This window comes from Schistocerca gregaria, chromosome 3, assembly GCF_023897955.1.
Source record: "Schistocerca gregaria isolate iqSchGreg1 chromosome 3, iqSchGreg1.2, whole genome shotgun sequence".
Lineage (NCBI taxonomy): Eukaryota > Metazoa > Arthropoda > Insecta > Orthoptera > Acrididae > Schistocerca > Schistocerca gregaria.
In genome coordinates this window covers 756,816,703-756,839,093 of record NC_064922.1, presented here as the reverse complement: position 1 = coordinate 756,839,093, position 22,391 = coordinate 756,816,703, and the positions used below count along the sequence as shown (strand labels likewise).

Here is a 22,391-nt window from a genome sequence, read left to right as displayed (position 1 = left end):
TTACTGAAAAGATTGTAATCTATTATTGGGTGTATGGTGATTTTTACTTGTTACTTAACTTCGCCAGGGACCACGACAATCAGAGTACTGCAACCAACAATATCCCTTCCCTTACTAATCTAGTCCACTGACAGATTTTCCCATATCTCATCACCTATAAATACATAACATTGCATTTATCATCCAAGGGGCTTTATTGTAGTATTAAATATTTGTACTTCTGATGGAGGCTTTAGTAATTGTAATTAAGTACTGCCTAATGCATTTGGAAAATAATATGAACACTTTGAACACAGTCCTTATGTCGGATCTAACACTGGGGGTAAACTATGATTATTATTAGGTAGTGCTCAACCCTGCATCAAGAGAAAAAGAACTGCAGTATGTCAAAAATATCTATAATTCTGATGTATACAACAAATACAAAATAGTTTTTTTCATAACAGCACTGAAATAATATTAAATATCATGAAAATAATGACTTTTTCAAAACATGAGTAATAACTTATATTACAGTCTTTTACCTGTACCTTATCTCAAAAAATACTGAACAAAAATGCGTAAGTAGTATTATGTCCTTCAGAAGCCACTGGCAACGATGAAAGTTTATGTGTATAACTTTACTTCCTAAAACAATGTCAACTATCTTCTGGTGTCATAACTTAAGGACACAGTTTCAGGCACGAGGGCGACCACCTCTGGCATCTTTCACGTCAAAGAGCTTTCGAACAAAGTAAACTTGCAGGGTTGTAGTACATGTTATGAGCAGAATCTGTGCAATTGACCAATTCTGAACATAACTGTTGTTATCCAGGAGAAGATTATAATCACGCGATTCACGACTCCGACTATGATACTGCAACTGCAGCATCTCATTTATATTATGTTCCACCTTCTTTATAGACATCTGCAAAAAGAAATAAAGTTTATGAATATCAACACAGTGTTAGTAAGTAATGCTGACAAACATGACTACATTATAAAGGACAGAAGTCAGAAACTCTTGTATTAATTTGCAATCAATGTTAATTGGCAAGTTGAACAATTGATGCATCCTGAGACAAGTGGAAATGCTCTTAATAGATGCTACAATACTACTGTTATTATTGTTACCAAACACACACACACACAAATTGAGGAACAGGGAGGGATGTGGGATAATAGTAATCTAAAGTGGTCTTCCTCTTGATCTTTTTTGCCTTGGAGCCTCAATTCATTCATTTTCCTCGATATTGTATCATATGTCTTTTTTGTGTATGTATCACTTAAGCTTTGCTTATTCCATTTGTTCCTTACCGTCTCCCTGATCTTATAATTTCTTATTCTGCCCACCCCAGTTTCAGTGGAATTTCATTTTACATGCCTGTCTCCTGCTTAAATCCCTTTCCTCCAGTGTCCAGCTTTCAGAAGCATAGGCCAGGGTCGGCACATAGGAATGATATAATATTCACTTGGTCTTCTGTGGTAAACCTTTTGTTCGTACTAATCCTGACAATTCTCAGACATGCTACTGCTTGCCTCACTCTCATTGACTCCCTCATCACTTCTATTACACTTCAAAGATATTCGAAGCTGTCAGTTTTTTTTTCAGATATCAGAAAGATTATTCTATTATTCCTCTCTCTCTCTCTTGCTCACATCAAATTACATACGATATAAACCAAAAACCTCTCCCCACGTATCTACGGTAAATACTGGTGAACTTCATCTTTCTTATTCTCCTAAGCTGGATAAGGCAATTAACTTATTATCCTTTCCAACTCTGTTACCTTGTGCAGCATTATGCCATCCATAACATCCACAAAAAGAATGAAAATGAATGTCTTTGTTTTAAACTCATTGTCTGCTTTGTCCAATCTGTTTCTGCATCTCCTGCTTTAACACTGTTTTTATTTCCATGTGAATTTCTTTCATCTTGTCAGCTGATTAACAAAATCAATTAAAAGGAGAAATTTTTATGCTGTAAGAGTCTTATCTGATCCACTACCTGGAATGAAAGTATTTCTATAGCCAAGTCATCTACAGTTCATTTCCAGATAACTGAAAAGAGGTGATTCAGAACCAACCACACCATATCATACCTAATACCACACAAGGATGGAGGAGGAGATTCATGTTTAACATCCTGTTATAACAACACACAATACAGGATGAACCAGAACTCCGACAATCTTTCAGAGGTTGTTCAGGGATACCATCTGAGTATTTTGGTACAAGTAATAATGTAATTATGATTTATTCAGTTTCTACTACAATCAGCTTTGTTTCTCTGAATGTATATTCTCAAGAGTAACAAAGCCTGTAATGTACAGTCCCAAAAGGTACAACACGAAGTAATGCAGCAACCCTTCTTCACAAAGGGGCTGTGCTGTGGTTGCTGCCAATGCAGGACCAGCTCTGCATAGTGTCACAGTGCCACTATTCTGTTGCATTCAGTGAACACATAAGCAAGGTGCATATCACACAACTCTTCCATCAGTAAACCTGACCACAATAATATTGTTCATCACTGTTGGCACACAACTATCAAAGCTGAAAAAGAAAAAAACAGAACCAAGCCATAAGGAATTCTAACTGGCGGCCATAAAGTTCAAAAGGGGTTACTGTTGTCAAAAGAAGGTACCACGAGTGAATGGAACCGCAGTGCTTACAGTCAACATTTGCACTGCTGCGCACTATTTTTAGTGCTATACCGATACAAAGCTAATTGGGGAAAAGTTAAATTTATCTGTTCCTGGAGTCTTTCTATCACCTCCGAAATGTAAACTGACTGCATGGCTGCCCTGATCAAGTTCTCAACAGTGTAACTACCTTTTTTTTTATATGAGTTGAGGGCCAGAATGTTCTTCATGTCATTACAATTAAAAACAACACTACCTGTTTAAAACACAATCTGCAATCAACAAGACGAAGGCTATACGTCTTGAAACGTCAATCAATTTTATGTTTGACTTATAAGTGACTGGTCTTCCTGTAACAGTGGCACAATAGCAGATCTAAAACATTAACTCTGAATGCATAATCAAAAGCGGCCACAGTGGTCTCGTGGTTCTAGGCGCGCAGTCCGGAACCGTGCGACTGCTACGGTTGCAGGTTCGAATCCTGCCTCGGGCATGGATGTGTGTGATGTTGTTAGGTTAGTTAGGTTTAAGTAGTTCTAAGTTGTAGGGGGCTGATGACCACAGCAGTTGAGTCCCATAGTGCTCAAAGCCATTTGAACCATTTTTTTGCATAATCAAAAACCCCATTTCCAAGGAGGCATAGCTCCAAATAACGAAAACTTTCAGAAAATACAAAATTTACATAATCCAGTAAATTGTCATTCCCAGAGCCATTTTTTTCTGCATGAGACTACTTTTGTACTCGACACACGCACACAATGGATTTAAAAAAACCTGCTTCTTTTGATGTGGAAGATAATGCTCTTTGGGTTTAAGATTTCACTCACTTTACAGCAAAACCAGACAATGTCTGTATACTGCTATTAAAAATAAATATACATTTAATTTAAAATACCAATTGCAGTTTACATACCTTGTAATATTGTTTAATTTACTGTACTTAAGAAAATATAATTACATTAGGCAGAAAATGCTAAAAAGACGTGGTTAATTTCATACCATGGGTAAATAACCATTATTTGTTAAGAATGGTTTGATTGAAAACAACTTGCAATAAAATGGGTCTGCACACTCTCCACAATTTATTAATTTAATTAAAAACTGACTCATAATATCCAGCTTCAATAAAGTATAACTATGCTGCAATGGCTTAACCCTACCAAGTGTTCACATGAAGTATTGCACTGGAAATTATCACCATGATTAGCATTCCCTTTTTATTTTGCGGTTTTCTGTACCAGAATAGTGTTGTTAATAAAAATGTTCTGTTGAGGCTTAATGTTTTGTAGTCTTCTCAGTGGAATTTCATTGCCTGCCAAGTCAACCATTCTTGCAAGCCATCACATCTCCACTCATTACTCTTCCGTTATTTTGATTGATTATATGGGCTCTTTCTAGCATATTTATAATATTTGCTGTAATTTTTCCCCAAATGCGACCATATTACAAATAATTCACAAAATCTGCACAAACTTAACAAATCAATACCAACTGTGCAGCTAATGGTCTCCTGTGCACCAACAATGAAGTGTCAAACCTATGATATACCAAGCATGTGATTTACAAAAATGTTTCTACTAGCTCCAGGAAATGACACATTTTCAGATACCATTGTAAACAAGATAAACACCACTATGGGAAAAAAACAAGCAGCATCACAGAAAAACATCTAATTGGACAGAGAGTCTCTCTTTCTCACCCCATACAGTAAGTCTCCCCTGACACTTGGTTCTGAGTGACTTTCCCAAAATCTGCTACCTTTCCTAGACCTCTCCAGTGCTTTTCCTTCTCCTTCAACCCTTCTGCTTGAAGACGGAGTCACTGGCTCTGAAAGCTTGGCAGTTACAACAGTCTTTTATGTGTGTGTTCTGCTGCCGCTTGGTCAGTAGATTTTTATCCATCCAATCAAATAATTCAGAAAAACATCTAAGCAACATTGCCAACACAAAATTAATACTGGTATGAGATTGGATGTGTCAGTTTGGAGATATGCTCTTTAATTATGCATGGAGTTCCACATTACATTAGATGGAGTTCCATACTACTGAGGAAAGCAACACCAAAGGTATTAACTTAGAAAATATGTTCTGGAACACTGGGTATGCCACCACAAAACAGGCTAGTAAACCAGACAGTTGTATCAAATGAACATTCTACAAAAATCTAATCAATTATGAGACACAATTGTCGGCAAGTACTCATCTTCAGAGGCAAAATGTGTAGTACTGCCAACAGAAACACTTTCAGTTTTATGGATGTCTTTCAGCAATACTAATAAAATAGTTGAAAAGTAATTCTCCACATGCTCACATACCAGCTGAAACGGATCTGATTAATTTACTCTCCATTTCACCTGCTAAAATACTACGTATCCAATGTGAAATGTTTTGGAATTTATACACCTCGGAGCTGAATGAAAGTGAAATGTTGTCTACTACTACCCAGAAAATAAAAATATAACACAAACAATGATTTCTATTCAAACAGTATTGATTCGAGGCAACTAAAATAATTAACAAGCACCTTTCAAATATTTTGTATTGTCCAATCAAAATTGGTGACTCCAACTCAGACAGACAATTCAACAATACTAAACATGTGTATAAAATGTACCACTGTATTATCTAAACATAATAGTAAGGGAAGTTCTCTCAGAATGTAGATAATATAGTAGTACAGGAGAACACTCACTGAAAGTCTTGAGTTGTCAACAGGCACATATGAAGGAGAACGAGAACTTCGCTAGGTTTCAGATTGTCAAAGACTAAACAGTTCTGCTACTCAGTAAGTGTTTCCCTTTACTCATGAATTATTACTGTTGTACTGTCATGAAAGATGTGACAAAATCATTATTGTGAAACTTTCTAAAAAGATTATCAAGATAATAAATATAGTTACTCTGTAGAAACTTAGGTAACATTTGATCAAATAATTTTGTGATAAATAGTAGTTGCATAAGAAAACTAATAACCCTGTGGATCACCTCTAACGACACCATAAAGACACCTTTTGTTACAGCAGTTGAAAGTAAATAAAATAGTTAAAAATCAGAAATTCAACTGTTCAGAGACTTAGAATACATGAGTAACTAAAAGTCAACCTGGTTTTGGCTTTTACAGAAATGAGGTTCAGTTTAGTGCTTGAAATAGCAAAAAAAGTTTTTTATTAAATTATGAAACTTAAAGTACATTAATGAAAAGCTATGTTGGAGAGAGACCACTCCTGTTACACTCGCAAATGGAATAATTTGGCTATAGGATGTGCAATACATGTGATATCAGCCCCGTGGACTGGGTCAATCAAGGGATCTCAATGCATCAGTTATATTCAAGACCATGCAGGCACCGAGCTTTACACATGCCACTGTGCCAAAGAGGTACCACATATATGGCAAATTGGGGAAAATCGCTGCCACCAGAGCCAATTCTAATGGGCAACAGTATTCCTACGACATGAGTTGTTGGCGATTACTGCAAATTGTAACAGCAGACAGACAAGAGACAGTGCTCTAACTCAGTTGCCAATACGTTTCACAAGATACCACCACTCCACGCATGTACCTCCATTTTCCATGCATCACAGGGCAGAGACCAGCCTGAGCACATGGCTAATATTCACTTATCATGTAAAAAGGTTTGTTTGCTCTTATAAGTCACAGCACACATTGATACAACGGTAGTGTAAAACTTCATCAGAAACCGCACAAGATGATGCATAACACTTGCCAATAGAGTACCATTCAAGCACATATGAGGGTATAGTCGTATGGAGAATGTTTACACAAGCAGAAAAATACAGTGAAAGTAAGACACACTAGTTACAATAGGTAAGGGGTGGATAGTGGCCGACATGCAAAAGTTACTGAATACTGCTTGCATTAGTAATGAATTCTATGAATTTATGTGCCTGTTTACCTCAAAACACTTCAATGTATAGTGAGAGCTTATTTGAATTTCTCCCACAGGTTTGTATTACAGCCAAGACCTTTCAGCACCACATTGAAGGCAACATGTATCAAAGGGAAAATTCATAGAGAAAACTATTTCGAGGCAAAACTGCTGGGAAATACTTTTCTGAGGTGGAATATTCAATACTGCTGATAGACACCTATAAAAGTAAAAGAACACTGCACTACCCTAGTTTTCACAACTGTTAGTTCCTTTCTCAAGAAGGAGATAGGAATAGGTTATGTAAGGTTAAAAAGGATAGGCAGGTCACTCAGACTCCTGGATGGAAGTGACCACCCGTAATGCCAATTACAGCTGGTGGCATTCTTGTAATCTCATGTTCTTTAGGAGTGACATATTTTGTGCAGTAACATCTCTCAAATAAACTTACCGTGAAATTTTCCACACTTAAGTTCATTTCTTCCATTTCCTTGGTGAACTTATCCCACTGATCATACCTGCAATGAAATGAAACAGGGCAAGAGTGACATTGCAATTACATGAAAAATTACAACAAGAAATTTTTTAAGTTGATAAAAGTGGTACAAATTCTCCATGTGCCTGACAGTTACATTTTAAGTCAAACTACCACTGCATTCTGTAAATGGGAGTGAACTTGAAATGGTATGCTGTTACATAAAACTTTGGTGTGCCGAATGTACATCATCTGCGGGTGCAACTAATTATATTAGATACTGGAGTACAATTAAGGATAAATGAAGAAGTAGAATGACATCTCATTGTGAAGTGTATGGTTTCTTTTTTTTACCCTCAATACAGAAATGCTATATGGATCTCACTTCTGTACTTCAATAAGTATGAGAATAAGAAAACTGGTACCAAATACTGATGAACAAATAACTACAGGGAGAACAACATTGCATTTGGTAGATGGCCAAGAGAAAGCCTTGATTTATTCTACTTTGTAGTAGAACAACTTCATCTAACTTTTATTCCAACCACCAGCAAATCACATTTCTTCCCATTTTCTCTTCTCAGGGTGTATACGACGCAGGACAACCGGGAAAAACCCGGGAATTTTTTCATCCGGGAGAAAACCGGGAAAGACCCGGGAATGTTTTAGAATTTCGGGAATTTTTCCTTGTTTTAGTTTTCAGTTAACTTTTTGTAACATTCACTGGTAAGCACCAGTACTCTGACAAAGGATATTACTGTATCCCGCTACTGCAGAATAACTCTTCAACAATAAAACATAAACGACAGAAAAAAATGAATATAACTTAAATTGCAAGGGAAATGGGCCATATACAACAATGATACACAGTGCTCATGCAAGCCTGTGCCAACAGAAAAAAGGATCAAAGGCTTTAGGAAGACTATGCAATGCTTTATAACAACAAATTGCCTCCGATGAGTGTGAAATCACAACTGTTTACATGAGATTTGTTTCAGTAGTTATGAGCGGACTCATGCGCGTGCGCAGTTGAGTCGCGTTTGAGTAGTAGATTGTCCCACTTCTGGCTACAGGCATGTGGTTGTTGGCTGTGCAAGCAGCTAGATGCTACTGGAAAAAGGGGGCACCAAATTCACATTCTTGAGGGATAAAAGCTTGTTTCACAAAAAGCGCTTAGTATCTAGTAAATCCAAATGGATGAATGCCAATTGCCGTCTGATTTTGTGGTTGATTGGGTTTGCGATTGATCAGCGTTGTTATAATTGCTAGCGAAATCCTTAGATTCAGACTACTTGAATGGAAATACACGACTAACAGGAATAACTGGTGAGAAAGATTACATATTGTCTTCTCGGTGTATCCAAGAAAATGAAATTTTGACAGAAAATTTTGGGCCAGATCGCTACAGTAGTCAGGACCAGTTGTACAGTCCCCAGCTAGCAGCCGCGTAAGTTCTATTCTGGAAGTAATGCGGAAAACATGTTGTATGAATATGTAACAGCTCCTAACCGGAGAATAATCGCGGGATAACTAAACCTGTGATTCTGGCAGGGTTAGTGCAGTTAATCGGCAAACAAATTTTGACTATCACAGGAATAGCTACACAATTGGTGATGACAAGATTGTTCGTTAGAATGGGGAAGGAGATGAAACAGGGACATTATACAAATTATGGAAGAATAAGATGATTCCAAATTTATATAACAATTTCATAATACTACTTTTCGATCTCATGCTTGAGAAACTGGGCTGGCCAGTGTGGCTGAGCAGTTCTAGGCGCTTCAGTCTGGAACTGCGCGAGCGCTGCGGTTGCAGGTTCGAATCCTGCCTCGGGCATGGATGTGTGTGATGTCCTTAGGTTAGTTAGGTTTAAGTAGTTCTAAGTTCTAGGGGACTGATGACCTCAGAAGTTAAGTCCCATAGTACTCAGAGCCATCTGAACCATTTTCAGAAACTAGTGCATGTGAATAAAATGTGAAACTATTTCCTAACATTAAGCTTTTTGCTTGTAGTAGGCCTAATAGGCATTTGATATTGGTACTTCGTGAATTATATTCTGTCTTGTTATAAAAATGGCCATTTGTGCCAAAACATTATTGTTTATTTGGGGTGTGTTACAAAATTGCTGCAATATTAGAAAGGCCTATTTTGTTTTATCTAGCAGACAGTGACAAAATAGACATAATCAGATTGAGAAACCACACCAGTCTTGGGTAATATTTGTGTTAACAGCTTTTTCAGTATTAGATAACGCCATTTCGATTTCTCATGTAGCAAAACGTTTGACGAACTTTGATGAGGTAATAGATTCTTTCGCAGAAAGGAAACCACACCATGTAAATCTGTAGCAAATTTAGAGAGAAAAAAAGGCTAGGAGCTAAGAATTGAAGAAATGTGTACTTTCTTGCTTGTCTCTTGTCTTTATTGATTTTATGTATCCTATATTTAATTTTATGTCACACAAAACAGCAAGTTATTAGCTAATAGGCAATAAAGAGTACATATTTTCTGAAGAGTTCTTGTTCTCCCGACTACAAAAAATCCCATCCGCTATTAATCGCGAAGGTGTTTGGGCCAGGCTGTCAAACTGGCCGAATGGGAGCAGGAGAGGCAGAACAGAACATTTCAATTTCCACTATTCTGAATATAGTTTGATGGCATCCATTACTAAATATACGCATTTAAATTCCACTGAACAAAATACAATGACGTGCGATAGAAGGATGCTGTCTAAAGAGGCATGGCACTGCACTTTGGCATACTTAAGACCAAACAACATGTCTTACATTTCCTCGAACACATATGTTTTATGTTTGACTTTTCAGGAAGATGTGCGCTACAAGATGAACATATTTTTGAAAATTCGATTTTTTTGGTATTGACCCGGTTAACAAATATCATAGATCCAGGGATGATGCGCAAAGCAGTCTGAGTTTAGTGGGTAGTCTCAACGTCACTCATGTTTACATTTAATGATTTTGCTGTTCCTCCTTCGTTCACTCTCACATCAAATGAAAACAAAACGAATATCTGTGGCCAGGCACTATGAAACGAATTAAAACACATTCACTAATTACGGAAGGCTCAAATATGTTATTAGTTTTATTTCCACCTTTCTGACAGTCAAGCATTAATCACCTTGCAGAACAAAGAAGTTATTTTTGTCTGTTTGCTAAAGAAATTTGACTTTTATTAATCTTTTCGGTAGAGCAGTCAATGTATTTCAAACGGAATATTTAATTCCACAGTACTGGCCAGTTTCAACTGTTTGCAGCATTTCAAGTGCAAGTTTTCATCTTCTAGCCCGTATGGCATTATGCCATAATAACGAACCAAACATGATGTAATACAGTACTGGTGCTCCAAGAAAATTTACATCCCGAAAACCACACTGAAAAGCTTAATGTAAGGTCGATGTCTACTTCACTGGGAATCTGGATAGACGAATGTGCACTTTAAGTATGCATTTTAAATGTCCACATTTTAGTATGGTTCACGAAATTCCGATGCTCTTGGAGTATCCTCTGATGTCTTGTTTCTTTTATGAGTATGATCTTTCAATGTTTTTACACATACGTACATACGGGCTTCCTACGCCGTGGTAGCTGCTCAAGCGCGGTGTCGCCTGTTCTCCGCACTCTCTGGCAACTGTTGAAATGAACCTATTTCTAACAGATCACGCGAAACTATTGCGAATGGTGGTTTGAAAAGTTTTACTTTCAAAGTAAATATCCTTTTATGTAAGTTGAACTATGTGCGAGAATGTACCATGAATTAACTAAACCACAGAGCGTTTGACTCTCACAACTCTTTGATGACGAGCCATTTAGAAGAATTTCGAACCCTGAAGATCAGACATTTAAGTCATTATTAAAAATTTTACTGGCACATTTGTGTGATATATCTTAAAGTGTAACACGCACATAAAAGATCAACATTATACGCGAAAGCTTAGCGTCTGTTGTAGCCTATTAACCTCAGAGACCAATATTATATGTGAATGCTTTGCTTTCCTTGTAGCAACACTGTGTATATTAATTTAAACTATTAACTTTCCCTACTTAACAGTGACGTTGCTGTTGGCTGGCTACATCACATGTCCTATGCTCTGAATATCTGCTGTCATCGGCTGGCGAGATCACATGACATGAGCAATAACTGGCTTACAAAAGCGCATCGCAATCTCGATTTCAATTATTCGGAAAGTAACATGTGGTGTTAGGTGGAATTCAAAAGTATACTTTCATAATATGAAAATACACAGCATACATGTTGCTGCACATCAAAGATATTTTCCGGCTGGGAAATTCAGCGCCCGTGTATAAAGCCATAACCATTCAAAGGATCAATAAGTTTTGCAGGGAAAATATACGGTCACTTAACACAGAAAAAGTGTGTTTTCACCTGGGAGAAAGCGTATTCTTAACCGGTAAAAATCCGGGATTTTTTTTTCCTTGTCCACGTATACACCCTGCTTCTCCTCTCCTTATTCTTTGCCTCTCCTCCACTCAGACCATTGGACACCCAGACTGTACTTTCCATATTTATAAAGAAAGTAACACATCAGAGTCCTCTTTTTTTCCTTGACAAAGCAGGTACTCTAAAAAAATGCACTTAATGTTTGCCCTATTTCATACGGTGTGTATTACAGCTATTCCCTAATTTTGAATTAGTACGGCATTTGATGGATGCTTTATTTGGTAGCTTCCCAGTCACTGAGTGTAACCAGCAAGCTAAACAAAATTTTTATTTTTTACTTAACTTCATGGTTAAGGACTTAAATAGAACAAAGTTACTAATACATCGCAGATATAATAAATAGGATGACATCTGAAGCAACTTGGGGGAAACCAGCATGCCTACCTTCATCATAAAACCATATTCTCTGCTGTCTCAGACTGACACACAGATCCATACCACTCTGAACATTATCACTTTGCCCTTTGTTGTAAACATTCTCACATGCAAAATTAATTCAAAAACACACATCGTCCAAACAGGCCTTGGAGGCCCAATAGTATTGACCAGCTGCCATGCATCCTGCCCTTACGCATCACTGGATGCAGTTGCGGAGGGGGACGTGGGCAGCACACCGCTCTCCTGGCCGTTGTCAGTTTTTGTGACTGGTGTCACTACTTCTCAATTAAGTAGCTCCTCAACTGGCCTCACAAGGGTTGAGTGCATCCCGCTTGTCAACAGCACTCGACAGACCCACACGGTGACCCATACAAGTGCTAGCCAAGCCCAGCAGCGCTTAACTTTGGTGATCTGATGAGAACCCATGTTACCACTGTGGCAAGGCTGTCGGCAATACTGGAGGCAAGTTATTCGAAAAATCTACTCTAAGTACTGACAAATACCCACATCCCATAAAAACCACTGATCACCTCAGTTCGTCATCCTCATAAATCTAACAATTTTTAAATGAACACTCCACCATTTGACTCTATTGTTGTTTATTTAATTACAACCAAGGTTTCGGCCTTTTATGCTACTTTCAAGTGATTGAGTTTATATCATTATCCTATATTGCAGGACATCACACTCAAAATTGGCCATAAATTAAGAAAAAATATTTTATATTTCTCATTTCATGGCTAATTTTCAGCTTTATGTACTGCAATATATGTTAAACTGAATCACTTGAAAATGGCATAAAAGGCCAAAACCTGGGTCATAGTTAAATAAACAACAATACAGTCAAATGGCGGTGTATTCATTTGAAAACTGTTAGAATACTCTTGCTCAGCGACATCAATAACTGATTTGATAATGTTAAGCACATCCACAAACCACATAACCAGCAGAGCTATTTCAATTCTGTTCATCTAAGATAAGTTCCACCACTCAATACACATGGAACAACTAAATAAACCAAACCAACATCTTCCACCTTGTGAATATGCAAAAATGATAGTATAGGCAGTGTCCCGAGTTAAAGTGCACTTATGGTATACTAATCTCTTTTGCCATGTGCTTGTGTGCTGTTGTTGGCATTTAGGTTCCATCGCTCAAAGCCAATCAGGTGATACCATATAATGCCCAATGAGAATCACTGACACTAATTGATTCCTTTCAGCTGTGTATGCATTGATTTGTTTTCAATACGGAGAGTGGGAAGAAAACTATATGTGCTGATAGACTGACCTGTAGCAAAACCTGAGGCCTAGTTAAGGTAGGAATGTGACAAACTGGTTATGAATGACAATCGCAATGAATCTCAACACTAAAACACAACTGTCATCATAGACTGACATGTGTCATAGCCCTGAGAGATACATTTATCATTGCAATCACCTTTATTTGCCTGATTTCTGATTTAACTGAGAATTCTGATGATGTGATTAAACTGAGAACAAAATACCTGCTAACTTTAATTATGAATCATAGGAAATTATGAACAACCATCTGATCTGCTACTGACAACTGACTCACAATTGTTTGTGTTAATTTCCCATTACTCACCACATCAACACTTACAAACAGCTGGAGACAACAGAAAAGCTGCAGTACACCACAAGCGCAATTTTACCACAACCTTTAATGGAACACACTTTTCAGATGTGTGAAACTACATATATAGTAGTGACAAAAAAGACCTGATACATTTAAGAAGAGTGTGTCTGAAAGTAGTTAAATAACTACTCTAGAAACAATGTTCTTGAAGTAAAAACACACTACCATCATGGTAATACTGCTTCAGATAAGGCATGCAGAAGCATACAACATGCTATGTAACTAATATGCAAGACAGTACTTTCAAGTGTTTCCCATCTTCTTATCAGAGTAACAAAGCCAGCACAATGCTAAAAACAGGAGTGTGTTAACTCCTGCCTGTCTTATCTGAAGATGAGCCTGAAAAGACTCAAAAACTAATTCATGAAGGTAAGGAAAAAATTTCATAAGTAACGGGTCATAATAGCTACTTGTTACTATTCAGCTTTCATTCCTGATGTTATGACACCTACCAAAATTTCTGCATAGATTATCATAAGAATGTGATGTTTCCCACTATTTGTTGTTTCTTTAGGTATAGTAAGTGTACTACTGGATGTCACAAGGTAAACAGTACGATTGTTAAGTAAAAGCTAAAAGCAGGCAGTCTCACACTCTTAGAGGAGATGCTACTAATAATGACAGGATGTTATCATCACACATCTAATTAAATCTACAAAGAGAAAGTGGAAACTGGCAGAATACCACTTTAAGTTTTAACAAGCACTTGCTCACCTGATAACTGTAATGTACAGGTTGACGAGCTTAGCTGCAAACCTGGAAAACTGATTATCAATGCAGACACTATAGTACCCCCCTGTGGATGTCTGTTCTTGATACTCTGCACTAGGTCGCCATTGATATGGATGAACTATCTGCCCATTTGGATGCCTCACAGCAAAGCCAGCCATCCCATCACCACCTCGTAGTACCTACACAAAAATCAACAAAAATAATTCTTTACAAGAAACAATATGCACTTAAACAAACACGTGAAACAGCAATAATTCCTGAACAGACAAACACTGATGTGAAATTCTAATACTCATAATCTTACTCTCTTCATTAACATGTTTTATGAAGTACAGAAAATAATGATGGGTTAATTATTATAAGCTACTTCAAAAGGCTTCAGAAACAATTAATTATAGTTACGGGTATTTTAATGTATTCCTTTTATGCTCAGAAATATTACAGATGAATACTGAGTGCATTTAGCAGAAAAAGTTTTTTCCCAGTCTCTCTCTTTATGCTGTTCAGCTGCTGTACATCTACTACCCACTCCTTGACATTTCTGTCATTACGCACAAAATTGCAAAGCATACATCATTTACTTATACAGGGTGTTTGATTATTATAATCACAAATGAAAGAGGCAAGTAGAGGACAATGAAACAGGCAAATAATCCTAATAAACATGAGTCTGGAAACCACTGGTTTCCCCAATAAGACATATTATGACTGATTAAATGAACATCTTATAACAGAGAACATCAGGGGCCAAACTGCAGCTATGTACTTGAGAACAAACACATTATAATAAGTGTTTCATGTGGCCACTGTTCATGTGAAGGCAGGCTTCATCACAATTCTTACAGATGCTCGTGCACATTCAAAAATCCCAGGCATGTTCCAAATGCGTTGGCGACCACTCATAATGCATTTTCACACTTCATTGATACTTTCAACAAGGTTGCATTCCACCAAAGATTTTAAGTATCAATTTAATGGATTCAAGTAAGGGGCCTAGGACACTATGTTACTGGCGAACCACAACCAATACACTTGTTGTCGAAGATTCCATGCTATGTATTACCAAACAACCACATGAAAGCATGCTGGTGCACCACTATGCATGTATCGTTTCCTTGGAACCATACAGAATGCCATCCAGACAGACATTAACAGTATTGTAACACTGACATGACTGAATTTGTGTTTGCATCATATTGGGGAACCACTGGTTTCTGGACCTATGTTTACCAGGGATTATTTACTTGTTTTACTGTTCTTTACTCCCAGTTTTGTGTGTACCTTTAATAGTGAAACACCTTGTATATATTATTAAATACCGAGTTCCATTTACTATGAGTGTTGATATTAACTGTGCTACTAACTGGAGTATCAGTAATGCTAGCTAGATAATCAAATGACTGAGTATAGAACTTGATCTTTAATACTGGACAAAAAAAGAACAAAAAATCCACAGAGAACTTAGTAAGAAGTTCACACAGTCCTTGGTGTGGCTCAGCGTAAGATAACAATCAAAGGTACAAGATTCATTCCTATGATGGTCCATAAATTTTCTCTGGCAACACTTTGTTAAATTTGGAAATTGCTAACTTGCCCTGTGTTTCGGAGTCAATGTTAAACTGTAGGTCTCTTCTTACAGATTAGGTTGGTCAGTTCAAACAGAGGAATGCACAGACATATCATCTCCAAGTACATAGTAAGGCACTATTCAAACCAACTTTCAGGATGAGGACAGCTAGTTACCTCAGAAGAGGTCTTGACACATGTTTTATCATGTGCTTTACATAATGTTCTTATTGCTTGCTTTTGAAAAAATAAATAGTTTACTTCCTCTGGCTGCCTTGCTCCAGAAGGAGATTTCACAGGAAAGTGATTCCTCATAATATGACTGCAGAAACAGCCACATGGTGATTTGTCATCCTGCACCAAGTACTTCAAAGCAGATGAAAAAAGCAGTGTGTTCCTAACACCATGTGCTCCTGAACCTGCCTGTGACTATGAATTCTGTAAGTCTGTCACAATAAGTGTACAAATGATACATTGCACAATTTACAGATGCAGGTGAATGCAAACACAAGCAGTGCCTTTCATGTAAACACCCAAACATACATTGTCAAACAACAGAAAATCATCCTTCCTATCCCTTCCATAGTGGTGTTCTGCCGCCCATTGGACATACACAATATCCCCATCCACTGCTACACAACACCTGCTCCTAACCCCTTGTGCAAGACCAGTCTAATACATCCTCCCACCACCACTTACTCCAGTCCAGTCACAAACATTGCCTATCCCATCAAAAGACTACCTGTGAAACTGGCCATGTGATCTACAAGCTATGCTGCAACCACTGCGCTGCATTGTGCATGGGCATGATAATCAACAAGCCGCCTGTCCACATAAATGGTCACAGACAAACTGTGGCCAAGAAAGAGCTGAACCATCCCACTGCTGAGCACGCTGCCCAACATGACATTCTTCATTTCAATAACTACTTCACAGTCTGTGCCATCGGTGTTCTTCCCACCAACACCAGCTTTTCTGAAATGTACAGGTGGGAACTCTCTCTACAATATATCCCACATTCCCGTAACTCTCCTGGCTTCAACCTTCATTAGTCACTGTCCTTACCCACCTACCCCTTCCCTGTTCCCGTTCCAGCATCACACAGCCCTCTATTCCACTAAGCCAACCACAGTTTTGTTTTTTTTCTTCTCTCCTTTTCCTCTTTGCCCCCCACCCCTACTGTCTAACCTCCCAACTGCATCTAGGTGCCCTACCCTCTCTCCACCTCATCCCTATATGCTCCCACAAGCAGCACTTTACTGTCCCCCACCCCTACCCTGCTATCCCACACCTTCCCCGCCCCAGCCTTCTCCTTACCCCGTGTGTGTGTGTGTGTGTGTGTGTGTGTGTGTGTGTGTGTGTGTGTTCATGACGAAAGCTCACTTCTTGATACTTTTTTTTAGTGAAATGGTAATGAAATCGACACCCTAGCTGCATACAGGCATTGATTTATATCATTAGGGACATGTTGAAAATGTGTGCCCCAACCGGGACACAAACCCGGGATCTCCTGCGTACATTGCAGACACACTATCCATCTGAGCCACTGAGGGCACAGAGGATAGTGGGCTTGCAGGGTCTTATCCTTTGTATTCTCCCCGTGAGACCCACATTCCCGACATGTCCACACCACTACATTTGTAGTGCGCCTAATAGATGTCTGCCCATCACACTCATTACTCATGGCAGATTAATCTACCAAGTCCCGTTCGAGTTGAGGCATAACATGTGTATTCGCACAAAGTCAATGGCCAGGTAGCCACATTTTAACTATATATGAAGGTAGTATCTGTTCCCGAAAGAGCAGACACTATTGATGACTGAGCAGCTTCTCTAGAATGAAATGATAATTAAATCGACACTCTAGCTGCAAACAGGCTACCCGACAATTGACCTTCTTGTGCAAATGCACATGCTATACCCCAACTCATACGGGTCTTGGTAGATTAATCTGCCATGAGTACTGAGTGTGATGGGGAAACATCTATTAGGCGCACTACGAAGGTAGTGGTCTGGACATGTTAGGAATGTGGGTCTAACGGGGAGTGTGCAAGGGATAAGTCCCTGTAGGTGCACTATCCTCTGTGACCTCGGTAGCTCAGATGGATAGAGGCGTCTGCCATGTAAGCAGGAGATCTTGGGTTCCAGTCCCGGTCGGAACACATTTTCAACATGTCCCCAATGATGTACATCAATGCCTGTTTGGAGCTAGAGTGTCGATTTAATTATCATTTCATTCTAGAGAATCTGCACAGTCATCAAAGGTATCTGTTCTTTCAGAAACAGATACTAAGATACTACTTTCATATATTTTTGTTGTGCTTATCTGTGACTCAGCATCTCCATGACATGATGGGTAACAAGTACCCTCTCAGTAATATTCACACATATATTTTAGTTTATTCTCACCACAGCCAGTCAACAAACTGCATTTCAAGTGGATCCTGGAACAACAGCAAAACCCATTTCAGTAGTAAATTATGGGTTCTTAAAATCTGTACACACAGGATGGTTTTCACCACAAAAACCACCTCAAGTACATGAAACGCACACAAGAAGGTATTCCAAACATTGTTACGTTGCATTCGTTTAATGCTTATGTGTTTTCTGTAGTCAATTTAAAGTGACGTGTATTTGAAATTTTCCCACTCAACAAACTGAGCAACCTGTAAACAGAATTTCTTTCGTATTTCAGCAGAATCCCTGATGCATAAAAGATTTCAAAGCAACATTTCAATGACAACTAAATTTCAGTAAGATTATTCCATAGAATGTGCTTCAAGACTGTTCATAAAGAGCTCAATCACCTGGTCAAAGTAAGACTTCTGAGTCATTCCATCTACATCTACATCCATACTCCGCAAGCCACCTGACGGTGTGTGGCGGAGGGTACCCTGAGTACCTCTATCGGTTCTCCCTTCTATTCCAGTCTCGTATTGTACGTGGAAAGAAGGATTGTCGGTATGCTTCTGTGTGGGCTCTAATCTCTCTAATTTTATCCTCATGGTCTCTTCGCGAGATATACGTAGGAGGGAGCAATATACTGCTTGACTCTTCGGTGAAGGTATGTTCTCGAAACTTTAACAAAAGCCCGTACCGAGCTACTGAGCGTCTCTCCTGCAGAGTCTTCCACTGGAGTTTATCTATCATCTCCGTAACGCTTTCGCAATTACTAAATGATCCTGTAACGAAGCGCGCTGCTCTCCGTTGGATCTTCTCTATCTCTTCTATCAACCCTACCTGGTGCGGATCCCACACTGCTGAGCAGTGAAAGGATCCTTCATAATAAAAAATAAAGTTTAAAAGATCTTAAAGTGTGGCATATCTTTCTTTAGCCAAAAGGTCAATGAAGCAGAAACTAATCCCAGTTTTCATTGTATCCTGGCCTGAAAGGTGTTTCCTTTACTGGTTGCTCAATATACAGACTGAATAACATTGGGGATAGGCTACAACCCTGTCTCATTCCCTTCATAACCGCTGCCTCCCTTTCATGCTCCTCAACTCATAACTGCCATCTGGTTTCTGTACAAATTGTAAATAGCCTTTCGCTCCATGTATTTTACCCCTGCCACCTTCTACAAATGCTAGAAACGTAGGTTTCCCTTTCCTTAATCTATCTTCTAAGATAAGTTGTAGGGTCAGTATTGCCTCATGTGTTCCACTATTTCTATTTATTCCAAACTGATCTTCCCTGAGGTCTGCTTCTACCAGTTTTTCCATTCATCTGTAAAGAATTCACGTTAGTATTTTGCAGCCATGACTTATTAAACTGATAGTTTGGTCATTTTCACATGTGTCAACACCTGCTTTCTTTGGGATTGGAATTATTATATACTTCTTGAAGTCTGGGGGTATTTCATCTGTCTCATACATCTTGCTCACCAGATGGTAGAGTTTTGTCAGGGCTGCTTTCAGCCGTTCACAGTACCAGCACAGGAAGGGGCCATTTTGGTTAGTGTTACAAGGCCAAGATCAGTCAGTCATCCAGACTGTTGCCCCTGTAACTACTGAAAAGGCTGCTGCCCCTCTTCAGGAACAACACATTTGTCTGGCCTCTCAACAGATACCCCTCTGTTGTGGTTGCACCTACGGTACAACTATCTGTTTCGCTGAGGCATGCAAGCCTCCCCACCAATGAAAAGGTGCATGGTTCATGGTGGTGGTGGTGGAGGGGGGCACTACACTAGCTACTCATTTTTGAAAGAGCTGCATCTGCATACTGCCTTAGTGTGGTGCCTCTACATTACAACCAAATGTATTTTAATAACATACTCATAGTTACAGAAGTAATATTTCTAGCCATTATCTTAACAATCCAGAAAAAGAATTCAGCAGTTTCTTGACTATAGCATCAAGTTCCATTCAAAATAGCTGTGAACAACAAGATGCTCCCGACGATTTATCAGTCTCACAGCAGTCTTCTTGGGGGTGTAAAACTGTTTAGACCACAGGAGCTGGCATTAAAAATGGAGCACTGTGTTTCATTCGGCATTCTGCATCTTCATAATGCCCAATGACAAATATTTGGACATCTAGCTAGAATTCTGTTGTCAGGTAGGTGATCTGCCTCTTGTGGAACTCACAAACCTTCAATTAAATGTTGCACACATCACAAACACAACAATAGAATACTAAAGCCTGTGGCATGTTAACACAAGATATATGACATTATAGCTACTGCTCACAACAATCAGACCTATAGGATTTATTTCTCCTTCATGATTTCCTAAGTTTCAGTCAAGGTATTCCTCTCTCCTCCAATAAATGAGATAAAGTTGTCACCCCTGCAACATATCAATTTAAGATCATGGCTCTCATTCATAAAGTGCAGTGGAGAGTGGATCATACTGAACAACTTGCATGGGCAGCCTAGTCCCTGAAGAGTGTTGAAAGGCTAACCAACCAATAAGCATTCTGCAGCATCTTCCTGATCAATGCTTCATCAGGATTTCATACCATGATAATGGTAGAGCTCCTGAGACCATGTCAATGTGGATATTCACAGCCTATTTCTTTATTGCATGTGTCCACTGGTCTTGGATAGCTCACTGCTTGCACTTTGAGCATGTATATGTTCTTCAAGCCAGTAGACACCACAACAAAGGCTTTCCAAAGGATTATCATAAGTCTTCCATAAAGAACCTCAATTATGGGTTTCACCTCTCCATACAAATTATGACATTTGTTTTCTTTCTTATTCATAATTTAACTGCATAACATTCATCTAAAGATTCAGTGCAGAGATGGTAAAGACATTCAGGTGGTGGACTGCAAATCAGAACACAGCCTTGTGAGTACTATCTGTACAGAGCTTATCAACAGGAAGAAACCACTGTAAATTCCACATAGGTGTCAGTGCAACAGAAGTCTGAGATTGCATCGAACATTGGGTTATCTCTGCCAGCGTCACTGACAATGTCGGTGATGAAAAGTGGGTCAAGTGTAGGAAGTATATGGAACCACACAAATTATAAGACTGGGTCTTTACTTTTTTCGCCCAATTAGTAATATTACAGAATTAATTCTCGTTGATATTTCAGTTTGTCCTTGGTCTGCTCTAACATTCCAGCAACAAATTTGTATTACAATTCTCGGCGACATACTCATGCCAGACACCAATTTTTGCCACCTCCCTCTTTTGAGTTGAAGATATCAAATACTACGGTTTTTTTTTCCCTAGAATAAAAAGTTAAATCAATAACTCGAAAGAATACACCAAAATCTTTTTGTTATTTTGCATAACTTCATGGGCAACATGCGCCAACGCGTTTTAGAACTATCCATATGGTACCCATTTATTTCATAAAATTTAAGTATAAATAACGATCAAATTAGAAAATTTAATGTTAAAGAATTCGGTTGAATCGATAATTAACGTCCCTCTCAAGAAAAATGGCACACTCACCTGAAAACTAACATAAAATGTTGCACCGGGATTCACGTACTGGAAATAACAGTCTTCCTTACCAGCGTCTATGTGGACTTTGTAGTCCATCGCTACTGCCGGTAATGATTCGTACCATGGTACCGTGCTTTCGGCGTGACACTTCTCTCTTACGTTGATAACATCAAACACAAAAACAAGTAGCGTATAGTATACCAGTCGCATGTTTACGCACAGATGTTTACGTCAACAACTGAAGCTGGTTGACACTTACAAAGATATTCCGTGTAGAAAGTAGATACGACACGACTGCTACCTGTATTTACCGCTACACTGTAAATGGTAGTCTTCTGACATAATAAGTATTAGGATTTCATCGCTTTCATTAATTGCCCACTCGTGGATCACTTATAAAAGTTTACATCAATATTCGAACTTTTTGGAGTACCCGGATGAAACAAACTTCCAAATTAAATTAATTTTCACGCAGATATATATATGCAGCAGTTCCTCTATTTTTCCCCTGAAATGATCTAAAACTTATTTTAATGACATTAACTCAACTTTTTGTACTTGTTCTTCCTTGGAAGGTCGATTCACACTTGACAGAACGAAACGAGAAAGAAACTGTAATTCAGCTGCTTGTAAACAACTATGATGTTAGTACATACATAATCATACGTATGGTTAAGATATACAGTTACCACCCC

General features: G+C 38.5%; 1 protein-coding gene and 1 pseudogene across 1 annotated transcript; both read right to left on the bottom strand.

Moving 5' to 3' along the window:
* Window positions 1-382: 382 nt before the first annotated feature.
* LOC126353940 (transmembrane emp24 domain-containing protein 5) lies at window positions 383-21,963 on the bottom strand. The gene is made up of 4 exons (XM_050003218.1): window positions 21,703-21,963; window positions 14,214-14,410; window positions 6,960-7,026; window positions 383-907 (listed from the first exon to the last, which is right to left on the bottom strand). The coding sequence occupies exons 1-4, from the start codon at window positions 21,904-21,906 to the stop codon at window positions 677-679; spliced, it is 699 nt and encodes a 232-aa protein (XP_049859175.1). The 5' UTR covers window positions 21,907-21,963; the 3' UTR covers window positions 383-676.
* LOC126357302 (5S ribosomal RNA) lies at window positions 12,174-12,292 on the bottom strand (annotated as a pseudogene).
* Window positions 21,964-22,391: the final 428 nt, after the last annotated feature.